The sequence below is a fragment of the Acanthaster planci genome, linkage group LG09 (genome assembly GCF_054643075.1).
Source record: "Acanthaster planci isolate LZ-2023a linkage group LG09, COTS_SCS, whole genome shotgun sequence".
Lineage (NCBI taxonomy): Eukaryota > Metazoa > Echinodermata > Asteroidea > Valvatida > Acanthasteridae > Acanthaster > Acanthaster planci.
The window spans coordinates 18812591-18834886 of NC_141785.1; the positions used below are offsets into that span (position 1 = coordinate 18812591).

Consider the following 22296-nt stretch of genomic DNA (forward strand, 5'->3'; position numbering starts at 1 on the left):
ATTAAATACCCTTGCGCTGGTTCCGTATCCCGTACGAGAAACAATGACGATTGATGTGGGTACCAATTGATCATCCAAAATGGCAGCTTCCTAGTAGGCCTAAACGAGAGTTAGGCACTAAATAACGAATTTCCCCGGTCCTTTCCCCTTTGGACGGAGAAGAAATCAGCTATGCTTACTCCAAGTGGCAGGCTGATCATTCCGGAAAAGTTCATTCCATTTTTGGGAGTAGGGGCTGCAGTTGCAGTCACTCTTACCTACATTTTCTGGGGACCGGATGATGCCGGACGCGGTTCTAAAGCAGGAACTGGGAAACGAAGTGAGAAAACTTTTCCAAGTGAAAAGCTAGGCCACTGCAGGCAGTCAGGGCAGACTAACTTAGTCTTAGACGTGTTGGAACTTATTCAAAGTTTTCTTAAATGCTCAATAATTTTTAATTGGATTGTCATGATTGTACCAGGAATTCCTAATTGGACCGTAACATTGTTCGAGTGTCACAGGCTAGATATTCAAAGAGAGAAACATGTGTTTAGCACCTAAGTTTACATGTAAATGGCTTAAAAAAGTAGAAATTTTTGCCAGTGTCATGGTGCTCCAATTTAAGGAAGTGGGTATTAGCCAATTTCCATTAATCATTGTGGTAGTGTGAGAGCTCAATCAATATGCGCACTGCTCAGCGAGTATTCATGCCAGATTGAAGCCATACTTTGTATGTAATTTTTTCCTTTTTCGTAATTTTTACAATTTCCTTACATGTTTTTCTTTTCTGTTTTAATAGATTCAAACCCTGGACGATTTTTCAAAGGGAATTAATGTCCAAGATTCATTTGGTATAGACTGGTCTGGTTCCCATTTCCAATGCACCAAACTAGTGCCGCGAAAGTAAACAGCAACCTGTCCAAAGTTTTGTGACTCGAGTCAAGTCATTGTAACAAAGTGACTTGAGTTAAATCATGATGCAAAAAGGTTGAGTCAGGTATTTGTTCGATAAACAAAAATGAGAGAAAGTCATTTTTTTGTTATTAATAAAGCTGGTGACTGAGCATTCGCAGTCTCAGCAGCAAAGGAGTGGAGCAGTCTGCCCTCTAACATTCAGAGTGCCATATCATTGGAGCAATGTAAGAAAATACTCACAACCTACCTGTTCCACCAATAATGATAACGACGATACTGTTTACCTAAAATGGGTCACTTGGGAGACATTCCCCTTGGAACGTGCACAAACTTTACTGTCCCATAATTAAATATTCCCTAATCTGATCTGAACCAAACTTTGTATGTTTTCAATTTCGACCCTAATCTATCATCTCTCAAAATTTGGACGCTAAAATTCGGCCTCCTTCTGGTAGCTTGGGCATTAGGGAGACATTGAAATGTCTCCCTAATGACCGATGTCTACCTGAGGTCAACAAATTTACCACAAAATGTCTCCCTGAGTGCCATTTGTAAGAATAATACATATTTCTAATGTCAACTTTATTAGTGTATTTATTAAAGAGCACCTCTAAGGAAAACATGTTTTCTCTGATTTCATCTGTTCAAATTAATATGAAAGCATCCAAATCGAATGCAGTGTCGTTTGTCTTCAGAGCTCAACTGTAACAAACTAAACAGGTTTTTTTTCTGTTAATGCAAAGATGCGAATTCTGAATGTAGACTGCGTCATTCTCAGAAAACAGAGAAAACAAGTGGAACCTGCATCCTGTGTTTGTAATGGATAAACCCTTGTGCTAGCCAAACAATGGCTACATGCATTGCTTGGCATGCACAAGGGCGTGAACATGAAGGGATTATCCACTACGAACACAGGGCGCGGGTTTCCCTCGTTTTCTCTTTTTTTTCTCAGAATGACACAATGTACATTCAGAATTTGCATCTTGGCATAAACAGAAAAAAAAACCTTTTTAGCTTGTTACACTTCAGCTCTGAAGACAGATGACACTGCGTTTGATTTGGATGCTTCCATATTTATTTGAACCGATAAAATCAGAGAAACTGTGTTTTCCTAAGAGGTGCTCTTAAGTTCATGCAATTATTTGACTGTTTATCATTTGTAAATGCTGTGATTTTGTTACTTAAATGAGCTTTTTTTAAATGCTGGTTATTATTATTATCATTATTGTTGTAAGTTTAATTTTTTGTTAAGATGTGGTCACACCACATCTTATTCTTGATAAAAATAAAACATGACACGTGTTATAAACCAGCGTAAAAAAATGTGACTCAAGTCAAGTCATAGACTTGTCATTACAATTCTGGGGTAGGTCAATCCAATTTTACACCAACTATAAAAAGCACAAACATAACAATGGCGCTGAGGCATGTGGCATATAAGTTGTAAGCAAATCCATCCTTCAAATTCTGACTGGTTTCTATTAACTTACCATGTCCACATCCAATAAATTGCATGATAAGTCATATTTTCTGATTTCACAAGACTCCATAACCAGCAGATCTTGATGTTTTCTGGGAAATGCGACAATATTTTAATTTGCCATGGTGCATGATCAAACTAAATTTTAATATAACAACAAACGTCAACGTTTGACGTTTTACTATGATTGGTACTTGGATTTTGCAGGAAAAGTTGCCGGACTGGAGAACCTCGGGAACACCTGCTACCTGAACACGATCCTACAGAGCCTGGCTTCATGCCCGGCATTCGTTAGGTGGCTCAGCAGGGCTCTCCGGCAGGGATTCTTTAAGGGCAAACGCAATGAGCTTGCCTATAAGCTCTCCAAGACTTTAGAAGGTACCAGCACATGTTGATTAGGTCCACAGAATGACATGTTGATTGCAGAAAAATATTTGAGGCCAAGTTCAGTTGCATTTACTTTTGAACTTAGACACTTTTCCCTGAATTTCTTTAAGGCATATGTAAGTGGCCAGTAAGTTTGTCTTTTCCTTGGGAAAGATTTTGAGAATTTCATAAACAATTGTATAGAAAAATGACAGTTTTCCTTGGCACAGCAACTGAACATGGGCAGTGAGTACTTTAAGGGATTTACACACTTACCACAAGAAAACTTTTCGTCCTGTTCCGAGCTTGCATTTGTCCTTGTCAGTTCCTGTCACAGGATAGAATTCATACCTAGTGCAACTTTAGACTTCCCCCCCCTAAAAAAATCTTCCAGAGTCAGAGATCATGAAAAGAAGTGAAATCTCATATTTCCTGCAGTGATGTTGTTTGGCCTTTAATTTGATTAATTTGCCAAGTAAAGGTAATATTATATATAACGGGTTTGCCCGTACCCAACGTATATTAATAAGCACTGTATGCTCAGTGCTTGTCCGAGAGCTTGCGAAAAAAACCTCACAAGCTTACTCGGGTGGGACTCGAACCCACGACCTCCTGCTTACTAGTGCAGATGTCTTAACCACTCGACCACTGAGCTTGCCGGGGTCGGCTGGCCGGTCCGAGTCAAATGAAGCAGCGGGTACCGCGAACTATTATCAAGATGTATTTTTGCGTTGGGGAGATGTTAATTATATATAACGGGTTTGCCCGTACCCAACGTATATTAATAAGCACTGTATGCTCAGTGCTTGATAATAGTTCGTGGTACCCGCTGCTTCATTTGACTCGGACCGGCCAGCCGACCCCGGCAAGCTCGGTGGTCGAGTGGTTAAGACATCTGCACTAGTAAGCAGGAGGTCGTGGGTTCGAGTCCCACCCGAGTAAGCTTGTGAGGTTTTTTTCGCAAGCTCTCGGACAAGCACTGAGCATACAGTGCTTATTAATATACGTTGGGTACGGGCAAACCCCAATTCTTATATCATTTCATGCTGGTTTCTTTCTCTTCTACAGTTGTGAATGACCACTCGGCCCATCACGATGGTTCCCAGGTCTACTCCCCGCATGAAGTTCTGCACGCTCTGTACAACTGCAGTTGGAGAGCTGACAGGGACCAACAGGTGGGGAGAATGTTGGCATCGTTTGGGCTCACAGTGACTGTGTCATCTTCTTCGTAGTTGTCTCTGTCAAAATGTGGCCCAACCTACCAAAATGAGTCATAAGTTGCCAAAGCCACTTCCAGGTCATCACAGGCCTTCAGAAGAATTTCGCTTATTGCAAATCAACTGGAGACCTCTACAGGCACCCTTTTTACAAAGTAGTTTCACAGTGATTTCTGTTTATCATCAGGAAAGTAAATCAAGTGATGTACAGGGCGTATCAAAATAAAGGAAACCCAAATTAAACCATTATTCATAGGAAAACTGCAGATTTCTTAAGCATTTATATATGTCTCCAGAAAGGCCTGAAAGTTTTCTTTCCAAGGACACCTTGATCACGTGCTTACTGTCACAGTTGAATAAGTAACAATGCATTATTGACTAGCAGGTGAAATTTGCACTGTGACAAGTTAGCATACACTATACAGTAAATGATGCACATTTGAACGTGCTTAGGCCAGCACAAACAAGTGCTTTTGAATGTGCGTTTATGCTAACTTGCCACAATGCAGATTTCACCTGCTGGTCAACAATGCATTGTTACCCATTCAACCGTGACACTGAGGGCATGATCGAGAGTCACTGAAATGAAGACATTCAGGCCTTTCTGGAATTATTTAATGCTTCATTCAGAAAACTGCAGTTTTCCTATAACTTACAGGTATGGTTGAATTTGGGTTTCCTTTATCAAAACCAAAAGCTCATTTTGCTCTCTCTAATTCAAAGTAAAACAGGACATCCAAACAAATTGTCTTTAACACTCACTTTGCAAGACCCTTTCACCAATTTGTTTGGACTGTGTGCACAGACTGCTGGGAAGGAAATTATAGCCAGAAGTAGCTAATTGCAAACGGTAGCATCCTATTAAGCTTGGAATCAATGAGTTTGCTTGTGAAAGACAATGCATGGGGCCCAATCCAGCAAAATGAATCTGCGCGGCTATTATTTGAAATAACTGTCTCCTACTCTGTACTCTTCTTCAATATGTGAACATCATTTGACATCCTTATAAGGGTAAAAAGCACTAAAGAGTGTACTTTTTATAAATGTTTAAGATTATCCATGCTTTTCCTGTACAACTGAGTGCGCTGTTGTTGTGATGTCATCGAGGGAAGGCACAGACCAGTGCATACATTTTTATGTTCAAATTACAAACCCAGAATTTACTCAACTGAGTATATTTCTGAGAGAGTTGCTTGCGTATTGCTATGCACATTCACAACAATGAATCACAAGAGGAAAGTAAACGAAGGTTGGCAAAATCTCAAAAATAACGCAGCATTTTTTTTTTTGCACACAAATCAGGGTAACACTGAGATTTTTTTTCCTGGGATAATGCCACAGTTTGGTTCATGAATATGGAAATTCTTGTGAGCATGATTACCTCAAAGGCTGCAAAGTACCCTGTAATATTGGTGAAGTGAAAATTGAAAATGAGGTTATTTGAGAAGCACAGATGCATTTGGGAGGTTTGGTTGAAAAAAAGCTAGGCAGAGACTCTTGGAACATATCTGGCACGGTAGAAATTTTCACTGGCATCTGCATTCATTAGGATGCAAAATCAAGTAATTCATCAAATAATCCAGCTGAGTTCACACTTTCATTATTATTCTTTTATTATTGAGACTGCAAGCGACCCAAAGCCCTCATGACTCAATGTGCTGGTGCTCATGATCCAGCCCTTATATTAATGCCTTCCCCAGTTGCTGTGAGAACTATTGAGGGCGCTCTGCAATCTACCCACGAGGGTCAAGTGAGAGCACCTTCGTGTCACTGTTGCTGTGAATGGTCACGATCTTAGCAGCAATGTAACGTCTTCCACTTCTGTCTTTCCAGAGCTTTCCCAGGTCCTTTTTGTCTTGTCTCTTTTCATGCCAGTGCATTTTTCTCTTCTGTTTTCAGGATGCGCACGAATTGTTCCAGTTTCTCCTCTCTGTCTTGGGCGAAGAGAAGGAGCCCGTCCCATCTCCCGTGCCCCTGTGCGATGCCTCAAAATTGATCGTAAGTTGACACCCAAAACGCTGCAGGTCGCTCAGCAGATGCTTTGCTATTTGTGTTGGCCCCACCTCATGCATCCGGATGAGGTAGCACTATTCACTTGATGGTCATACCTTTCAGCAACACATTCTTTCTTTTCCAAAGGCAAGAGGTTACTTCTAGACGTTACCTTGAACTGGTCAGTTACAAGCCAACAGCTAAACAGTTTCGGTCTGCAGCTGGCGGTCACCACCTGACCACAGCATTCAACAATGAAATTATTTTTTACAGAACTAGCTCCTAATGGGCATCTCACAGTTTGAATCGTAATTATGCTGCTGCTAGTGGACTTCAATATGCAGCAGGGATCCACAGGTGTCTACACCTGTTGCACTGTGTTGTGCATGATGGGGATATGGTTTACTTCTTAGAGACTACAGTATCAGTTTCGTAAACATACACGCGCATTGTACTGTCAGACCTCTGTTGATACAGCAGCTGGAGTTTATTATTTGATCAAATATTTTCAGAGATTTAAAGCACAAACAGTGCACCAAACTGATTTGAAGATTTCAGGGTGGATGTCTCGTTGCTGCACAGGAGCCTCCTGATGACAGACTGAGCAGAAGTATTAAAACTGTTAAGTTCCATCAGTTCCTTTCAGAACCTCAATCATTTACAAAAGGGATTTCATGTGGTACTAATACACATCTTCGTCTCACTGCTGCAAAGTGCCTGCCGACCAAAGGGCACTGACCTGCAAGATGGCAGCCATGCAAACCCTCTATTGAAGTTTGTGCTAGGGGTTTTGCAAGTCAAACCTGCATTTACCCATTAGCCTTTTAGATGCATGGCACACACAATAGGAGGGCGCTACTTGAAGTGGGTAAGTTTGGAGCAAACACAAAAGAGTTTACCTAATTCACATAGCGCCCTTCTGTTGCGTCCGCCGTGCGTCTAAAAGGCTAATGGAGATTTTGGCAGGTTGACATTGTTGATGTTCCCCAGAGGCACGGTGTACTCTAGCAAAACAAGAAATGTGTGTGGCAGACAACATGGTTTATACACTTACGCAGTGGGTAGGCTAACAGGCACTATTCATGTACACTTATACGCTGTACATGTGCAAATCGATCAGGGCAGATGGATCTGCCCGTGACTTGCACCAAGTTCTGCTTGTGTCATTCAGTCACTCGGGAACCCAGAAGTTTCTTCCTGAAGTGGAGGTAAATAACTTATATTTCCCCCCTGCTGATGTCAACATAAATAACCAATATTGGCCTTGGCAGTTGACAGATTGATAGAGCAGTTGGCATTGAAAATAGACAGATACGGGGTGGAACATGTGCATCCATTTTGGATCCACACGTACATGTATATGTACACCCTGATGATGTAAGCATGCTCCTGTGGGCTCGCAGCTCATGTTTCGTGCCAGGGAATTATGGGATTTTGTTCTGGCTTGACTGAAAATGTATGACTTCCTGTCGAGGGTGGAGCTTGCAAGTGCTTGTACGAAATCTTCTGGCTCAAAATCAAGGCCATGTTGGCTAGCTGATAAACAAAAGCGGCCCAAACTGCCATTCTTGTCCCACAGTGTGGCGTGAGTTTTAAGTTGCATCAACCAAATCAAACCGGGACTGCGCTGCACTATGGAGAAACATGAAAATTTCCAATTTAAGTCTTAAGAATGTTGCTTGTTTAAACAGGTTCATGGATATATATATTCTTACTTACACTTACATGTAGCTACATGCACATACATGTACGTGTAGCTACATGTAAGCTACTGTAAGTGATGCCTGGTTGGCTACATCAAGAAGCACAAATGTCTGTACATTACAATCCTGTCTTATGGCTTGTAACCCAGTTTTCCACTTAGCAGCTCCATCAAACACGGTTCTGGCTCCAAGGTCATGGCAATCAAGGCCAAGGAAATAACGACTCTGTCAACTCGGCAATTTTTAGACAATTTCTGGCAGTCAGGAGTTTGCCGGTGCTGTTGCTTGTGCGAATGATGGCTGATTGATTGAGCAGTTGTTTCCTAATTGAGCCTGGCAGAGGTCTCGCTCTGTTCCATCTGGCCAGTCCATTTCAGTCTTGGATTGACCTGCAGAAAATATACCACTTCCCCTGTTGCATCTAGCCTGCCTTTTTGAATATATGTGCATGTTTACTGTCCTCTGAAAGTGTTTTCAACAGGAAATGAAGTATGTTTTTATGTCAGCCCAAGATAAAGGAAAAGAATAATGTTGCGCTTTCATGTAACACAACTCAAAAAGCTTTTATGTGATTGAAAAGCCTAGTTTAAGGGCTTAGACTGAACTGGATGGTGTCATTCATTTTTATCGCAAAGAATGTAGTTGCTGTAATTTCTGTAGTAGTACCCAAAGATCTGTCATTGAGGGATGTATTTCTCTGTGTTATGAGTCTGTTTATCGTGGAGGAAACTTGGATAGGAACAGGCCTCGTGTTATAACCTTATCCACTCCATGCATGAACAAGAGATTCCGTGATTTTAAATAGCAAAGACGTTCCCTTGATGGGGACATTGGGGCATCACCACACAGTTCAGCAGGATTGGCACAGCTCTGATGAGTTGATGATCAATTTCTATAGGAGAATACAGTCTCTGTGTATATCTACTGGTGCCCAATTGGAACTGTTCCCATCAGACTCTCTCTCTCTGGATCTCTTACCTGTTGATTGGGGGTACCGGTGAATGGCACCATTAGTGTGCTGATTACCAATTTCTGAAAGCAGCATACATGTAGGTACAGTGGCGTAGCTAGGGTTTTACTATGGTGGGGCACAAAGGGGTACCAGCATCTTATAGGGGGCACCAGTTTCCAGTGGGAGCACAAGGAATTTGTGGGGGAGGGGGCATATGCCCCCCAGGCCCCCTGTGGCTACGTCACTGTGTAGATGCTGAAACGTTCTGGATAACTTTCATTGGAAAATAATGCTCTTTGTTCAGATGTGTGGTTGCCAGTGTTTGTTTCCCTTTTTTAGCAACTGCAGCCAATGTAACGTCTTTGTTGCTGAGTTGTGTTGAAAACGTTTCATTCATTGTAAATCGCACGTGCACTTGCATAGTTTTTCTGTACTTGGTGAACTTTGGAGGGAACAGTCCAGCATGATCACGCACTTGCCATTACACAGCACGTGCTAGTCACTTCTTCAAAATTGCCCAAATGTGCAGTGTGTATGGAAAAAAAAAAGTTGCGTTGTTCAGTAGTCAAGGGACCATGCGAAAGGAGGCCACAGACTTTAACAAGCAAGAAAGTACACTCACACCGACCTCAGGCTTTTACATTTTTTTTTAAGGAAGATGAAGATCATCAAGATATTTAAGATCAAGTCCGACTTGAGTTCAACAAAATGTTAGAAATGTGCATTTATCAGGAAGAGAAAAACATGTTTTGAATTTCCTGGCTGACTAGGCAGAATGAGCCTGCCGGTACGGTACACCTTTCACGGCCAAACTCATTGTGACAGAAAACATTATTGAGTGAGACAAGCCCTTCCTCCTACGGGCAATGCGGATCAAGTGATTGTGCTATCATGCCGTATGGCTGGAATAAAGCAACTGTAAAATCTAAGGCGCCCCCCCCCATGAAAAAAGTTGTGGAGAATTGCATATGCATGTGCACCTGTCCATGTTGGTTAAGTGTGACCCTGATTGTAACCTGCACATTGTTTGTTTGAACGATGAGTAATTTATCACTTGAACTCGAAAATACAGCTTCTTATTTCTTTATTGTCATGGGGGGGCATGTTTTGTTAGAGACAAGGGAGTTGAGGCGGTAAGCAGAAATCTGAGTGAGCAGAAAACGACTAATACTTCAAAGTTAATCCTTTTGATGAGTTTTAAATCTTGAACTTTGAAAAATAGCAAGTTGACCCCAAGTCTGTAAAAATCAGGTCACATTCATGGAGATGTACATACGGGGTATATGTAAGCACTGAAGTTAAGTACGTTAAATAATGAGAGCTTTCATACTTGGAAGAAAAGGAGAATACCAACTTCTATTTAAAATACAATACAATGGTTAACATTGTGCCTTTGGCTGTGGAATTAAGGTTAATTAAAAGGACATGGAATTAAAATTACAAACAGGAATTACAAACACGAGAAAGAGAAAAAGTCTTGATTTGAAATTAATTTCATTTCTGGGAGATAATACCTGCATGTAAAGAGTCATTTCTGCATCTGATCGAGGGATGAGTTTAGATGGCCGGCCTTCCCTCAGAGATGCTGCCTAAAGACTGACTTTGGAATTGGGAGGAAACGTCATTTCTCGTACCCACCAAGAGCCTGTGCTGTCAAACCAGTGCATCGAGCCCCATGAAGAAGATTGATAAAGAGTAACTGTGAATGGTCCAGATTTGTTTTAATAGTCTGATTGGAGCCACCTGCAAAGACGCTGCCTCAGCTTGCCTGGGTGGCACTGTGGGACTAGTGCGGGGCCATTGTGCTGGCTTCATGTTCAGGATGTCTCATGAACTTTTCCGGTGTTCATGCATGCAATCATAAAGGCTCCAAGATAGTTGCCTTTTGATCTTGTGTAGGGAAAAAAATTTCAGAAGAAAAACCAAAAAACGATATGTACATGTTTATCCACACAGGGTATGCTTAGTTTCAGGATACACTCTGTAGAAGGCTTTCAACTTCTGATCCAGCATCTGACCTTCTTAAAACTCACGTTTAAGGGTATTGGTGTCCACATTTTTGGTGTGTATAATTGACTGTACGGTTTTAAACCCCAAATCGTACAAATTTGGCCTACACATAGATTCAAGTAGATTTGTTTGACTAGAGAAAAAGCGAAACAAACAGAAAAAGCCCCAAATTGCATGGGTTGGGACGAAAGAGGGTTTTTATTTTGTGCGACTATCTAACTGCTTAAATTTTTGAAATTGACAGATTGAGCTTTTACTAGACATGGATACAGGAACTAAGTAGACCTGACTTTTGGTTCGATTTCTACCCACCTTTATCCAAAATTAGTGTGATAAAACACCTGCACATGTAGGTGCCAAGTGGGCATCCTGAAGCCACAAGTTTGACAGATGAGGGAGGCAGGCCCAACAACGGAATATCGAGAAGCCTTGAAAAAGAGTTCAGCCCCCCCCCACCCGCCAAGTTTAGTTGTTCCTCAATTTTTAATTTCTTTGACCTTGCAGGAACCTGGAAGGAACGGCTTGACAGCTGCCCACTCAGACCTTCACTCTAACATTGAAGCAGACCTACCCAAAGTTGCTTGCCGGGATGGAGAGTCACCCTTCAGGGGCCTGCTGGCCAACCATCTGACATGCACCGTCTGTGGCCACAGGGTAAGGGTGTGCAGAATAATCTTTTGTACCGTACGTGGTCTGCGGCCGCAAGCCCTCGAGCACGGGCCAAGGCCCTGCAAGAAGTCTGCAGACCGCCCCCAGGCACAGGGTGGATTTTGGCGGGACATTTTGTTTGTACTACCCGGTCTGTAGCCACAAAGCAACTGTCTGCAGGGTGTTCCTGGGCACAGGGTTGAGGCTCTGGGGAAGTTTGTGTTTGCAATATATGGTCTGTGGCGACAGGATAGCACTCGGCAGAATGTCCTCGGAAGGAATACAAGGGTTTGCTGAGTGTTCCATAAAAGGGAAATCTCTGCAGATTGTTTTCTTTGTAATATGTGATCGGCAACCACAAGCTGAGGTACCGTAATATAAGAATACAATCTTCCTTTTCTGAAATGGTTGTATGTAGATCTTGGCTTCGTAACATTTATGGTAATTCCATTGTTCTGTTGTGCTTTTAATCTTAGAATCCGGTCACCTACAGCAGCTTTGATTGCTTGACCCTTCCCATTCCGGCGACGGTCTTTGGAGCGTTGTCTCTGGAATGCATCCTTGCTAAGTTCACCCAGCGTGAGTTGGTCCATGATGTCGAATGCATTGAATGCTCTAATGTGCTGACAGGCAGGTTCATCCCTTCTAAACATAAGAACTCTAAAAAAGTGGCTTCTACCACGTCAAGACGAATAACGCCGCCCACTCCAAAGAAGGTCCCATCTGCTTCCTCAATTTCTGTGGAAGCTGCACCTGCTCTTTCCACAACTCCGCCCCCCGCCTCAGCAGTAACCTCAACAGATGCTCCACCCACTTCACAAGCAGCACTGTCATCTGCATTTGATGTCCCACACGCACAACTAGAGAGTACAGCCCCACCCATCTGTTATCAGAGGAATGGTAATTTGCATGTGAAAACTCCACCTACTGAGAAGTTGCCAAGTAAATCGGGAAGGGATGATTTCAAGGAGGAGACGAATGGTAGAGATGATGATGTGGCTGCGTCTTCAGCGGTAGTAGTAACGAATGGATCTGATGCAGTCCTGTGCTACCGTGCCAGCAGTAACATGGCAACGGATGCATCACCTGGATTTGCTGTAGCAAGAGAAGAGCTTCAAGCCCCGAATTGTGGCGGTGGGGAGAAGAGCACGCCCATTTGCAATGGTTCTTTGAAAACGGAAAACACAGAAGAAATGAGTAATGTCTCCAGCCACTTTGAACAAAATGGCATTGAAACGCGAGGTCAGGATGTCATAGATCCTAGTTATGAAATGGCTAGAGAGGGAACAATACAAACAAATGAGGATCGGTGTCAAACTCAGTGTTCAAATGGGAATATTACAGTTTGGGAACTTGAATCGCCAGTGAGTGATTGCTTAGCCAAGAAGAGACAAGCAGAAAGTAGAAAGAAGAAAACGAAGGGAAATGTCCACTGTAATGGCACTGTCGAAGTAGAAAAGTGCACTGGACCGGAAGCCAGTTCCCTAGGGCAGAATAGTTTCTCTAAGGTAACCCCGCCTAGGTGGCAATCAACCCCAAAGCCACACCCGCAGCCCATGATCAAAGAAACCACTGCCTCATCGGCCGATCAGATCGACAGGACAAGGAACACACCCACTTCGTCCGTATTTGGTCGGATACCAGGAACCGGCGCCGTGACTCAGTCTCCATTTGAAGTTGTTAGCCAGCCCGGCGGAGATGACGAAAGCGAAGAATCCTCGACCAAATGCCGAAGGATGTTTCTTAAACAGCTGACCCTAGGAAAGGTAATAATTGATTAATTTAGTGAGTTTGATATGAGCTGCCTTCTCTTTGCAGTTATCCAGCAGCGTAGACAGTATTATTAGTAAGCAACAAGATGGGAACCATGTACAAGCTACACACTGGCAGTGGAAGTCAGGGGCAAGGGAGCCAGTACCCCCTACTTTTTTTTACTGGGGGCATGGTGCCTTGGCCCCCCCCCCACTTTTGGCAGGTCCTATAAAGGGGCAGGGCTCAATTGATTGGCCTACTATTGCCTGATGATATCATTACTGTCCCACCTCCCCCCACTTTTGGCAGGTCCTATAATGGGGCAGGGCTTAATTGATTGGCCTACTATTGCCTGATGATATCATTACTGTCCCCCCTCTCCCCACTTTTGGCAGGTCCTATAATGGGGCAGGGCTTAATTGATTGGCCTACTATTGCCTGATGATGTTATTACTGTCCCCCTCCCCCCACTTTTGGCAGGTCCTATAATGGGGCAGGGCTTAATTGATTGGCCTACTATTGCCTGATGATATCATTACTGTCTCCCCCTCCCCCACTTTTGGCAGGTCCTATAATGGGGCAGGGCTTAATTGATTGGCCTACTATTGCCTGATGATATCATTACTGTCCCACCTCCCCCCACTTTTGGCAGGTCCTATAATGGGGCAGGGCTTAATTGATTGGCCTACTATTGCCTGATGATATCATTACTGTCCCACCTCCCCCCACTTTTGGCAGGTCCTATAATGGGGCAGGGCTTAATTGATTGGCCTACTATTGCCTGATGATATCATTACTGTCCCACCTCCCTCCACTTTTGGCAGGTCCTATAATGGGGCAGGGCTTAATTGATTGGCCTACTATTGCCTGATGATATCATTACTGTCCCCCCTCTCCCCACTTTTGGCAGGTCCTATAATGGGGCAGGGCTTAATTGATTGGCCTACTATTGCCTGATGATGTTATTACTGTCCCCCTCCCCCCACTTTTGGCAGGTCCTATAATGGGGCAGGGCTTAATTGATTGGCCTACTATTGCCTGATGATATCATTACTGTCTCCCCTCCCCCACTTTTGGCAGGTCCTATAATGGGGCAGGGCTTAATTGATTGGCCTACTATTGCCTGATGATATCATTACTGTCCCCCCTCTCCCCACTTTTGGCAGGTCCTATAATGGGGCAGGGCTTAATTGATTGGCCTACTATTGCCTGATGATATCATTACTGTCACCCCTCCCCCACTTTGCTAATTGTTCCGCCACTGTTGCCTCTTTTAACACTGGAAAATTAGAAAACAAAGAAATAGGAAGTAAATACTGCAGATCAAGAAAGAGTGTGAGAGTGTAGGCGTGGCTTGTGGCATGCACAAATAAGATGTATACCAGAACCGGCAAAATGGCTACTGGGTGCCCAGTGGTACGTTAAATGGCATTACAGTGTGACATAATCTCTCTATATGTCACTAGTTGTAAGGAACATGTGTATGATTTCCATAGTTTTTTAATCTGAGATCCTAGTGCAATAACATCGAACATTTCACAGGTCCGTCCCTCTTGTTTTAATTCTTCCCCAAACTATGAACGAAAACTAACTGAAATTGTCATTTTGGCATTGTTTTTATATATACATGATATATGTGTGAAACGTATTCTTTTCTTTGTGATTTCTTTCATCTATTTGACACCCTAATATCAGAGTGACACCAGTGGCATAACTAAGGCTAAATGTTGAAGCCGCATTTCAAATGAGGGGGCCACGAGTTTCTTTTGGGGGGACATGTGCCCCAACTTGTTACTTCATTGAGTGACACTTGCTTTTGATGAGTTGGTTTTGAGGTTAGCTTGGTGTCTAATAAGGTTGGTTCATCCGCCAGGCAAATGTGAAAGTGAAGTGAACTTGACGTGTTTGTAGCTTCACCTGTAATCGAGTCGAAATGTGTTCAAGTTTTGCCAATTCACAGCAGGAATATTTGATGTGAAGTCCCAAAATCACTTTCACTTTGCTGCTGTGCATGCATGAACCAGCCTTTGGCATGAAGTAAATTGTGATTTTTTAGATTGTGTCTGGAAAGAAATGGCACACCAGTCTTTAATTCACAACCCTTTCACCCATTTGCACTGACCAGCCTGTCCCCCGGGACAGCCATTGCCTTCAGGCAAAAGCAGAATATGAAAACACAAAGTTCCCTGATGAATGACCAGGATGATAAGTTTTGACAAAGGCCCCATAAAGCTTCTCAGGTTTCCTACCAAGGGGGGCACACTTGCATGCCACGGGCACTGCTGTGTGTGTACACTGACAGGCTCCAGTCGAAATCAGTGACGGATTTGTGTATTGGGGGGAAACAAAAGGTCACCTTGGAATTTCTTCCAGACAGGATAATTGGAGACATACTTTGACTGGGAAACTTGAGAAAGATCTAAGAATAAGATACCATATACCTGGCAGGACGCCGCCGGGAATAATAGAAACAAACTTTGATCTAGTGACCATTTTCAGGTTGATGGGTTGTTTTTAAATAAGGCTTTGACTGGCTCTCCCGGCCTTTTAATTTCTGAGATGGCATTAACCTGATTCCATGGGTGTTGTGAGGAAGGGAGGGAGAAGTGGAAAATTCCCCTCTCCCTCCCTCCCTCCCAAAAAAATAATCGAAAAATAAACAAAGGGAAAGGGGAATAATGGAAAGAAAAAAAGGGAGAATGAACAGACTGTCAAACCTCATTAATATTTGCACTTTGCAGATGACCTCTACAGGAACCTTGTGTATTCCAGAATTGAAATACTAAAAAACAAAGGACTGGGACCTAAAACTGTCCTTGGATTTAGCAGAATGTATTAACAAGTCTTATTAACGAGGTTTGACTGTAACCATGTTACTTGAAAATACCTCAGAAATGGCCCTCTTCCGCCATTAGTGATTTGGCAGTTTGCTGCTGATGATCATGTTCGATTCTCATGACAAATGATCAATCTGAAGATAAATCAAATCCATAAATAAATATTGTTCGGTGTACTGAAAATGTCACAACGTGTTTACATGTGTGCTTTCCTGTGGAGCCAGTGGGGATCCACGGTCCACTAAGCGGTAAGCTAAGCGGTAAGCTAAGCGTGGGGTCATCAGTACTGTACTTCTTGTAGTTCATTGAACCTTCCACTTGCATTGGGATATTTAAGACGGTAATCATGCATAACTTAACCAATCACCAACCTGTTCATTAGACAATCAGAAACTTTGTTTTTTAAAAGTATATCCGTTTTATGTCCATGTATCTCATATGAAGGAGGGCAGAGCAAAAGCAGAGCGGGGAAACACAGGGCAGGTCAATCATTTATGCATATTCATGTATGGTTGCAAGGGTCAAATGCGATGCACAACTCTAGCAATGATGCAGCAAGACAAGGCTTGAGATAAGGCTCAACTGCATTCAATAGCTTTATACACAACGATGCTATAGTGATGAAGAAAACTCTTAGGCATATAAGGGCCGGTGACCATTTAGACCCAGTTTGAAAAGGGCCCCCCGGTAGCTCGCCCTGTATAATGCCTGCCCGGTATTCAGGCTACTCCAGGCTGGTATCAGGCCTGTCTGCATGTCGGCATTTCAAAGTCCCTGACGGAAGTCTTCCCCCACCATGCTTCCACAGATTAACCCTAACCCTCCTCAATCCTTCACCTGTTGGAGGATTGAGGAGGGTTAGGGTATAGGGGTTTGAGCAGATTAGTGCAAACATTGTATAGTGCTGAAGGATTAAAAACCACAAGCACGTTCCTTCTGGGATAGATTACATGTACCAGTACTTGCAAACAATAGACCCCAGGATGGAGAAGTTCGAGATCAACGACCAGTCCAGCATCCCAGGCCGGTAGCCAGGCCGGTAGCCAGGCCGGTATGAAAGGGGTTTTTGCAACAGGGCGAGCTTACCGGGGGGCCTTTTTCAAACCGGGTCTAAATGGTCGTCGGCCCTAAGTGCAACATAGAATGAAAAACAGTAATTCAGAAATACGCAACAATATTAAATCACCTTAATTTCATAGAATCTTGGATGTCCATGATATGAGGAAGTCACGGAAGATTCAAGGATTGAGGAAAGCTACTGTAGAGCCTAGCCAGTATTTCTTATGTGGGGGCCTGATGGTCCTTTGGAAATCAAAGCACAAAGCATATGGCAGTGGAGGATGTTCCAACATGTAACAGAAATGCTGTCTTACCTGTAGACTGCTGGCACTGATCTCCAATCTTTCTGTTGTGGTCAGCTCCCACAGTGCCTGTGCATCCACCTACAGCGAGTCACCTGGCTGACCAACGGTCTGCCCTCACGGCGTGAGGAGCATGTGATGTTCCCCGAGTACTTAGACATGAGTCCCTACAAGCAGATGTCGGCCATGAGCAGCGTCCCACCGAGCAGACCCAAGCTGATGAGATGGACGTCGGACTTGTCTGATGATGGAGCCACGCCCGTCCACACACCCCAAAGGTATCTTTGACTGAATGGAACCCCTCTTAGTTAGTTTTTGTATTTTTTCATTCACAAAATTGAGAAGACAAAGTTAATCAGAAGCCTTGAGTTTTATCAATATGAAATGCTTTGCTTCCTAGTCAGTTGCCGGTGAGCTGTTTCTCCACAGCATCCCTGACAGTAAATCGGATGAGTTTCTTGGTGTCCATAAGAAAGAGGACATCAGCAGTTAATGAATGATGGTTTCCAATTTCCAAAATATTTAACCATGTCCAAGATATTGACAAATTAATCTCAATTTCCTTTTTTAAAACTGCACTGTACATGTCATTCTCTGCAGTGTAGCAACTCTTTAGTAACGATGTAGATTAATGATTATTCCTACTTGCTTTTGTCCGTGAAATCTAGACCTCAGTTTAGCTCTTTTGCTATTTTGCTTTACTGCATATTCAAAACAATATATTTTTGCATCTGATGTTATTCCAAAGGTCCAGGTTCAACGGTTCTCTATAGATGGGTGTAGGGGTTGCCTTAATTTCAGTCGAGCCCCAGCTGTTGTCCTACACGGACGGACGAGTGTCAAACTTGTCTCTCAATTGAAAAAGCAGTTACAGTTGTCCTTTGTTGTAAATCGCGTTTCCTTTATTTTTTGTTATTGTCTGTCCCAATATGTTGAATCACGAGAAGCAGTCAGAGTTTCATTGGAGGAAGCTTCCTGACAGACCCAGCTGGAAGGTCACTGGTCGGGGGTGGGCTGGGTCAGATGTCCCCTAGGATATCCCATCATGCAACAGGAACAGCTGAGGACAGCAACGGCAGAACGAGAGTGACAGATCACAGCGGTGAAGTTAATGGGATTCCGGATGCAGGGTACCAGTATGAGACAGTTTGGGTTTTAGTGAATAGATTTTTCAAAACTTGTCGTCTGTCATGGACAAAGAATGTGGCGATGGCTGCTGGGAATGACACAAGCTACATACTCGGAGGAAGTGATTGTTGTAAGAAATAAAGATATGTATATCCAGCCCACAAGCCACACCCTACATGCTGTAGCTTTGTCCACAAGTATGCATGTGTCCATCTCTGCTGCATGTAGACTGATCCTGCAAGCTAACGTGGAAACCATGCATTACCAGGACAATGCTTCACTAATGCACAGGTTTCACATCTTGAAATTTTAGGCCTACATGCGTTCTGGCAATCCTACTGGTCAATTAGTCTCCACCCAAACATGACATCACCTATGGTAATTAATATGGCTTCTACGAATACTTCTGGTTAGTAGATTGGTCTGTAGTTAAATTTTTAATTTGATTTCCTTACCCTGCACAGCTTGAAACCGACGGAGGCCAGGTACCGACTCGCCTCGGCAGTGGTGCACGTGGGCGATGCATTCTCCGGCCACTTCCTGACCTTCCGAAGGGCGCCCTCTGTTGGCAATGAACCCCTCAGTGACAGCTGGCTGTGCATCTCTGACGAGTGTGTGTACACGTCCACGGCGAAGGAGGTCTTTTCGCAGAAGGCCTACATGCTGTACTACCAGAGGACATAGACGCCGCCCTGGGAGTGCCGCCATTTTGGAGTGTAAATGAAAATTGTTCAGTGTAACAGGTCTGCTTTACTTTTCTTACTGCCTGGCAAAAAAGTGCATGTTGTTTGGTAAGCCGGTCTGTGTCCACACTAATGCTGCGTCTGTATTTATGCTTGTCCTCTGGGTGTCTCCAGGCCGGGACTGAGCATCAAGTTGCATTGGTCGAGGAATATGAAAAGTCGTGACGGTCAATTTTTTTCCTAATTCTCGTGCTGCATTTAAGGCACTTACATGATTTTACTGGTATTTATAGTGTGTTTGTATTGTTAATATGTGGAAGGTTGGACTAATTCTATCCAAAGGCACCATTCTACACAGGCTAGACCAAGGTCCTCAAAGGCAAGTACAAAATCTAATAGCAATATGGAAGGCCTGTATTGCAGTCCCTCAAGTGTATTGACAGTTATACACGTTTTCAGGTATCCTAAAGATATCCATCTCTAAAATTTATAGCACTTATTTATTTGACTTATGTGGAGACTTTTACTGGAAGTTGTTTTGCCATTTTGGGATTTCAGTTCGAGAAGTAGTGTATGTCATTCCATAGTCTGGAGAAATTATGATGTGTATTCGGTGTTGATGTAGGTTTATGGAATGGTGAACAATTTGGTCACATCACAAGGGGCTATTCACCATAGAAGATTTCTGAAAGTAGGGAAAGAGTTTTGTTAGTTTAACTTTTATAATGGTTCATCAAATCAGGTGGAGCCGAGACCAGACCACGATTTGAACCTTGGATTTGGCCTTCACGACGCCTGTGTTGTCGAGGGATTATTTGATTTTTAGAGTGAAGTTTATCTGTGTAACAAATCCAGCTCCAAACCTGACCTGTACTTCAACCAGTCTGGTAGAATACACAGTGGCCCTCTTGTATGAAACTAGGGTAGCACCTCACTGATCCTCGAGGGTACTTTGAAACTCACTCCCCACACCCCCCCCCCAAAAAAAAATGATCACGCAGAACAAAGTACTCTGCTGCTAATCTTGAGTGATGGTGTTTGAGTCAGCATTTCCTTCAAAGTACGTTAAACCCCCGAGAGTGAAGTATACATTTCTACCTCGCAGCACACCCTGTACATGTGCAGTACACACCCATATAGTCTCGGAGAATCTCAAGCACCGAATAACATGGTTGGCAGCATAAATCCACATATCCTGGCCACTGAGCTGAAAGGTTTCATGCTCCAGCTTTTTCAAAAACTAAATCATTTTTCAGTTTTACTGGGATTCAAAAGTCTCCATCAGATGTCATGTTATTGACTTGTATTTTTCTTTGTATTGGGTCACCATCCAAGGAAAACACCTCATGTCAACCCTTAACTTAACTCGAACAGCATCTTTCCCCATTTTGACACTTCATGACGTACATGTATATTGTTAACAATGAGCCTGATCGAACGTCTTACAAGTTGACAGGTACGTATTTGCCGACAAGACCGACTTTAAGAATTTGTATTTGTATTTTTTTCTCTGAATTTCAAATTTAGATTTGTAACTGTCAGCCCTACTTTGTTTTGTTTTCCCGTGCAATCCACAGATGATCAGGTCAACAGGATTAAAAGCAAAGTGAAGTTGATGATGACCGACTTCCAGTGTGTCTCTGCACTGATGCATAATTCACTATGCTGTGGCTAGTCCACGTCAGCCATTTTATGTATTTGAATATATTATACAGTAACAGATTTTTTTCTTTTTAAGAAGTGTTGCAAAACTGCAAGCTGACCACATTCCCTTTCCCTACCTCATGAACCAGAGCCGCAGGTTAATTTATGAACCTGATGCAGCGTAACAAGTATTTATATCCGATACTGACGTCTATTGCCTCTTACAGAATTAAAGGAAGGGATAAACCGAATGAATAGTGCTGCAATCAATTGAAATTGCACTGGAAAATCTAAACACATCAGAACCTTAAAAATCTATCGAGGTTCCACATGGCAGCCATCTTTCCGGTAACTGCTTTTGTCGCGGGAGGGATAGTACAAAAGGTCTACTCGTGTATCTGTGTGGAAGGGAAGCTCTTACCGGAAAAATAGCTGCCATGCAGAACTTCTATAGTCTGACTACTTTGCAAGGTTTGTCTACAAAGTGTCACAAATGTGGGGTAGGTTGTTGCTCCGACAGGAATAGTAAGTTTTTTCATTTCACTCTTCTAGCTTACAAAATTCATAGGTAAACTGCCAAGTGTAAACCCCATCTTTCCCACATCCTTCAAAATCCATAAGGTTTGGTAGGATTTTGTAGGATTGAGGCAGGGAGAGCTCAACAGGGCTTATTCGCCGTTAAATGTACCTTTTCCTCCTCCAATGGAGTGGCAAAATGCAAAAACCAAATGCGACACTTATGTCCCCAGTAGTTAGACTTTGCTGCTAAGAGGAGAAAGGTAATCACAGAAGAGGTCCCCTCAACTTCTCCGCTGTGTTTAAACCAGCACCCTTAAAACTACCAGTAACAGTCCACTACTACCGACTTCATTCTCACGTACAAATGCCAGGCCAAACGTGCAACGTTTGCCGTGCTATATTTAGTGAAACGGGGGATAAGCCAGACTGGCCCGCGATGCAGTACGTGCGTGGTTTGTTCCCAGTTGTCACATTCCAAGTTACATGATTATGAGCAAGGGACCAGTGAGTCATCCCACTGTAAAGAGCTTCCAGATGTTAACTTACCGCCGTGCCACCCTGGTGTCGACGGACAGTCCTGCGCTCACATTCCTTCCATCGTGCGACGGTTTCCTGGAGTGAATGATGTAGCGTGCACTCATAAATCTTTGCCTGGTTTTGTGTATAGGCAACTCATCCCGAATCGTGTTCCAATTGAATGTCACTTCCCCGATGGCAACGTTGAATGATACAGGGAAGCAATATAGTCCATCAACAGATCCACCAACCCAAAACACATTTTGTCTCAAAGTCAGTCAGAATGTTTTATCAATGGACATCTTACTCCCCAAAGTGGAACCAACGTGGCCACATCTGAAATGTGAATGCATCCAGTTACAACGCGTAAGCTAACAAAAACTGCCAAATCAACTTTCCACAGATGAGTATGTTGCTTTAAGCCACAGCTAGCTACATACATGTATTTATAAGACACAGCCAGACTATTCACCACGATCCAATGCTTGGCAAAGCAGACACTGCAATGTTACATTTTAATGGATACGGCTTATCAAGACCCTTTTTACATGACGGCAACAGACATGTAGGTCACATTCTGGACTGCCTGAGGAA

The 22296-nt window shown here is 43.1% G+C and overlaps 1 protein-coding gene across 2 annotated transcripts; it reads left to right on the plus strand.

Moving 5' to 3' along the window:
* Positions 1-40: 40 nt before the first annotated feature.
* LOC110976592 (uncharacterized) lies at positions 41-20649 on the plus strand. Of its 2 annotated transcripts, none has more exons than XM_022229995.2 (9): positions 41-319; positions 2582-2752; positions 3809-3915; positions 5857-5955; positions 11119-11268; positions 11739-13028; positions 17270-17490; positions 18160-18348; positions 18805-20649. In XM_022229995.2, the coding sequence occupies exons 1-9, from the start codon at positions 172-174 to the stop codon at positions 19022-19024; spliced, it is 2595 nt and encodes an 864-aa protein (XP_022085687.2). In that variant the 5' UTR covers positions 41-171; the 3' UTR covers positions 19025-20649. The 2 variants fall into 2 exon arrangements, with proteins under 2 accessions (XP_022085687.2, XP_022085688.2); XM_022229996.2 differs by having other exon boundaries at positions 42-319; positions 18160-18342.
* Positions 20650-22296: the final 1647 nt, after the last annotated feature.

Coding starts and splice junctions, on each gene's coding strand:
- LOC110976592 (XM_022229995.2), top strand. CDS start 172: ATGCTTACTCCAAGTGGCAGGCTGATCATTCCGGAAAAGTTCATTCCA. Junction 320..2,581: donor AGCAGGAACTGGGAAACGAA/GTGAGAAAACTT, acceptor TGGATTTTGCAG/GAAAAGTTGCCGGACTGGAG. Junction 5,956..11,118: donor GCGATGCCTCAAAATTGATC/GTAAGTTGACAC, acceptor TTGACCTTGCAG/GAACCTGGAAGGAACGGCTT.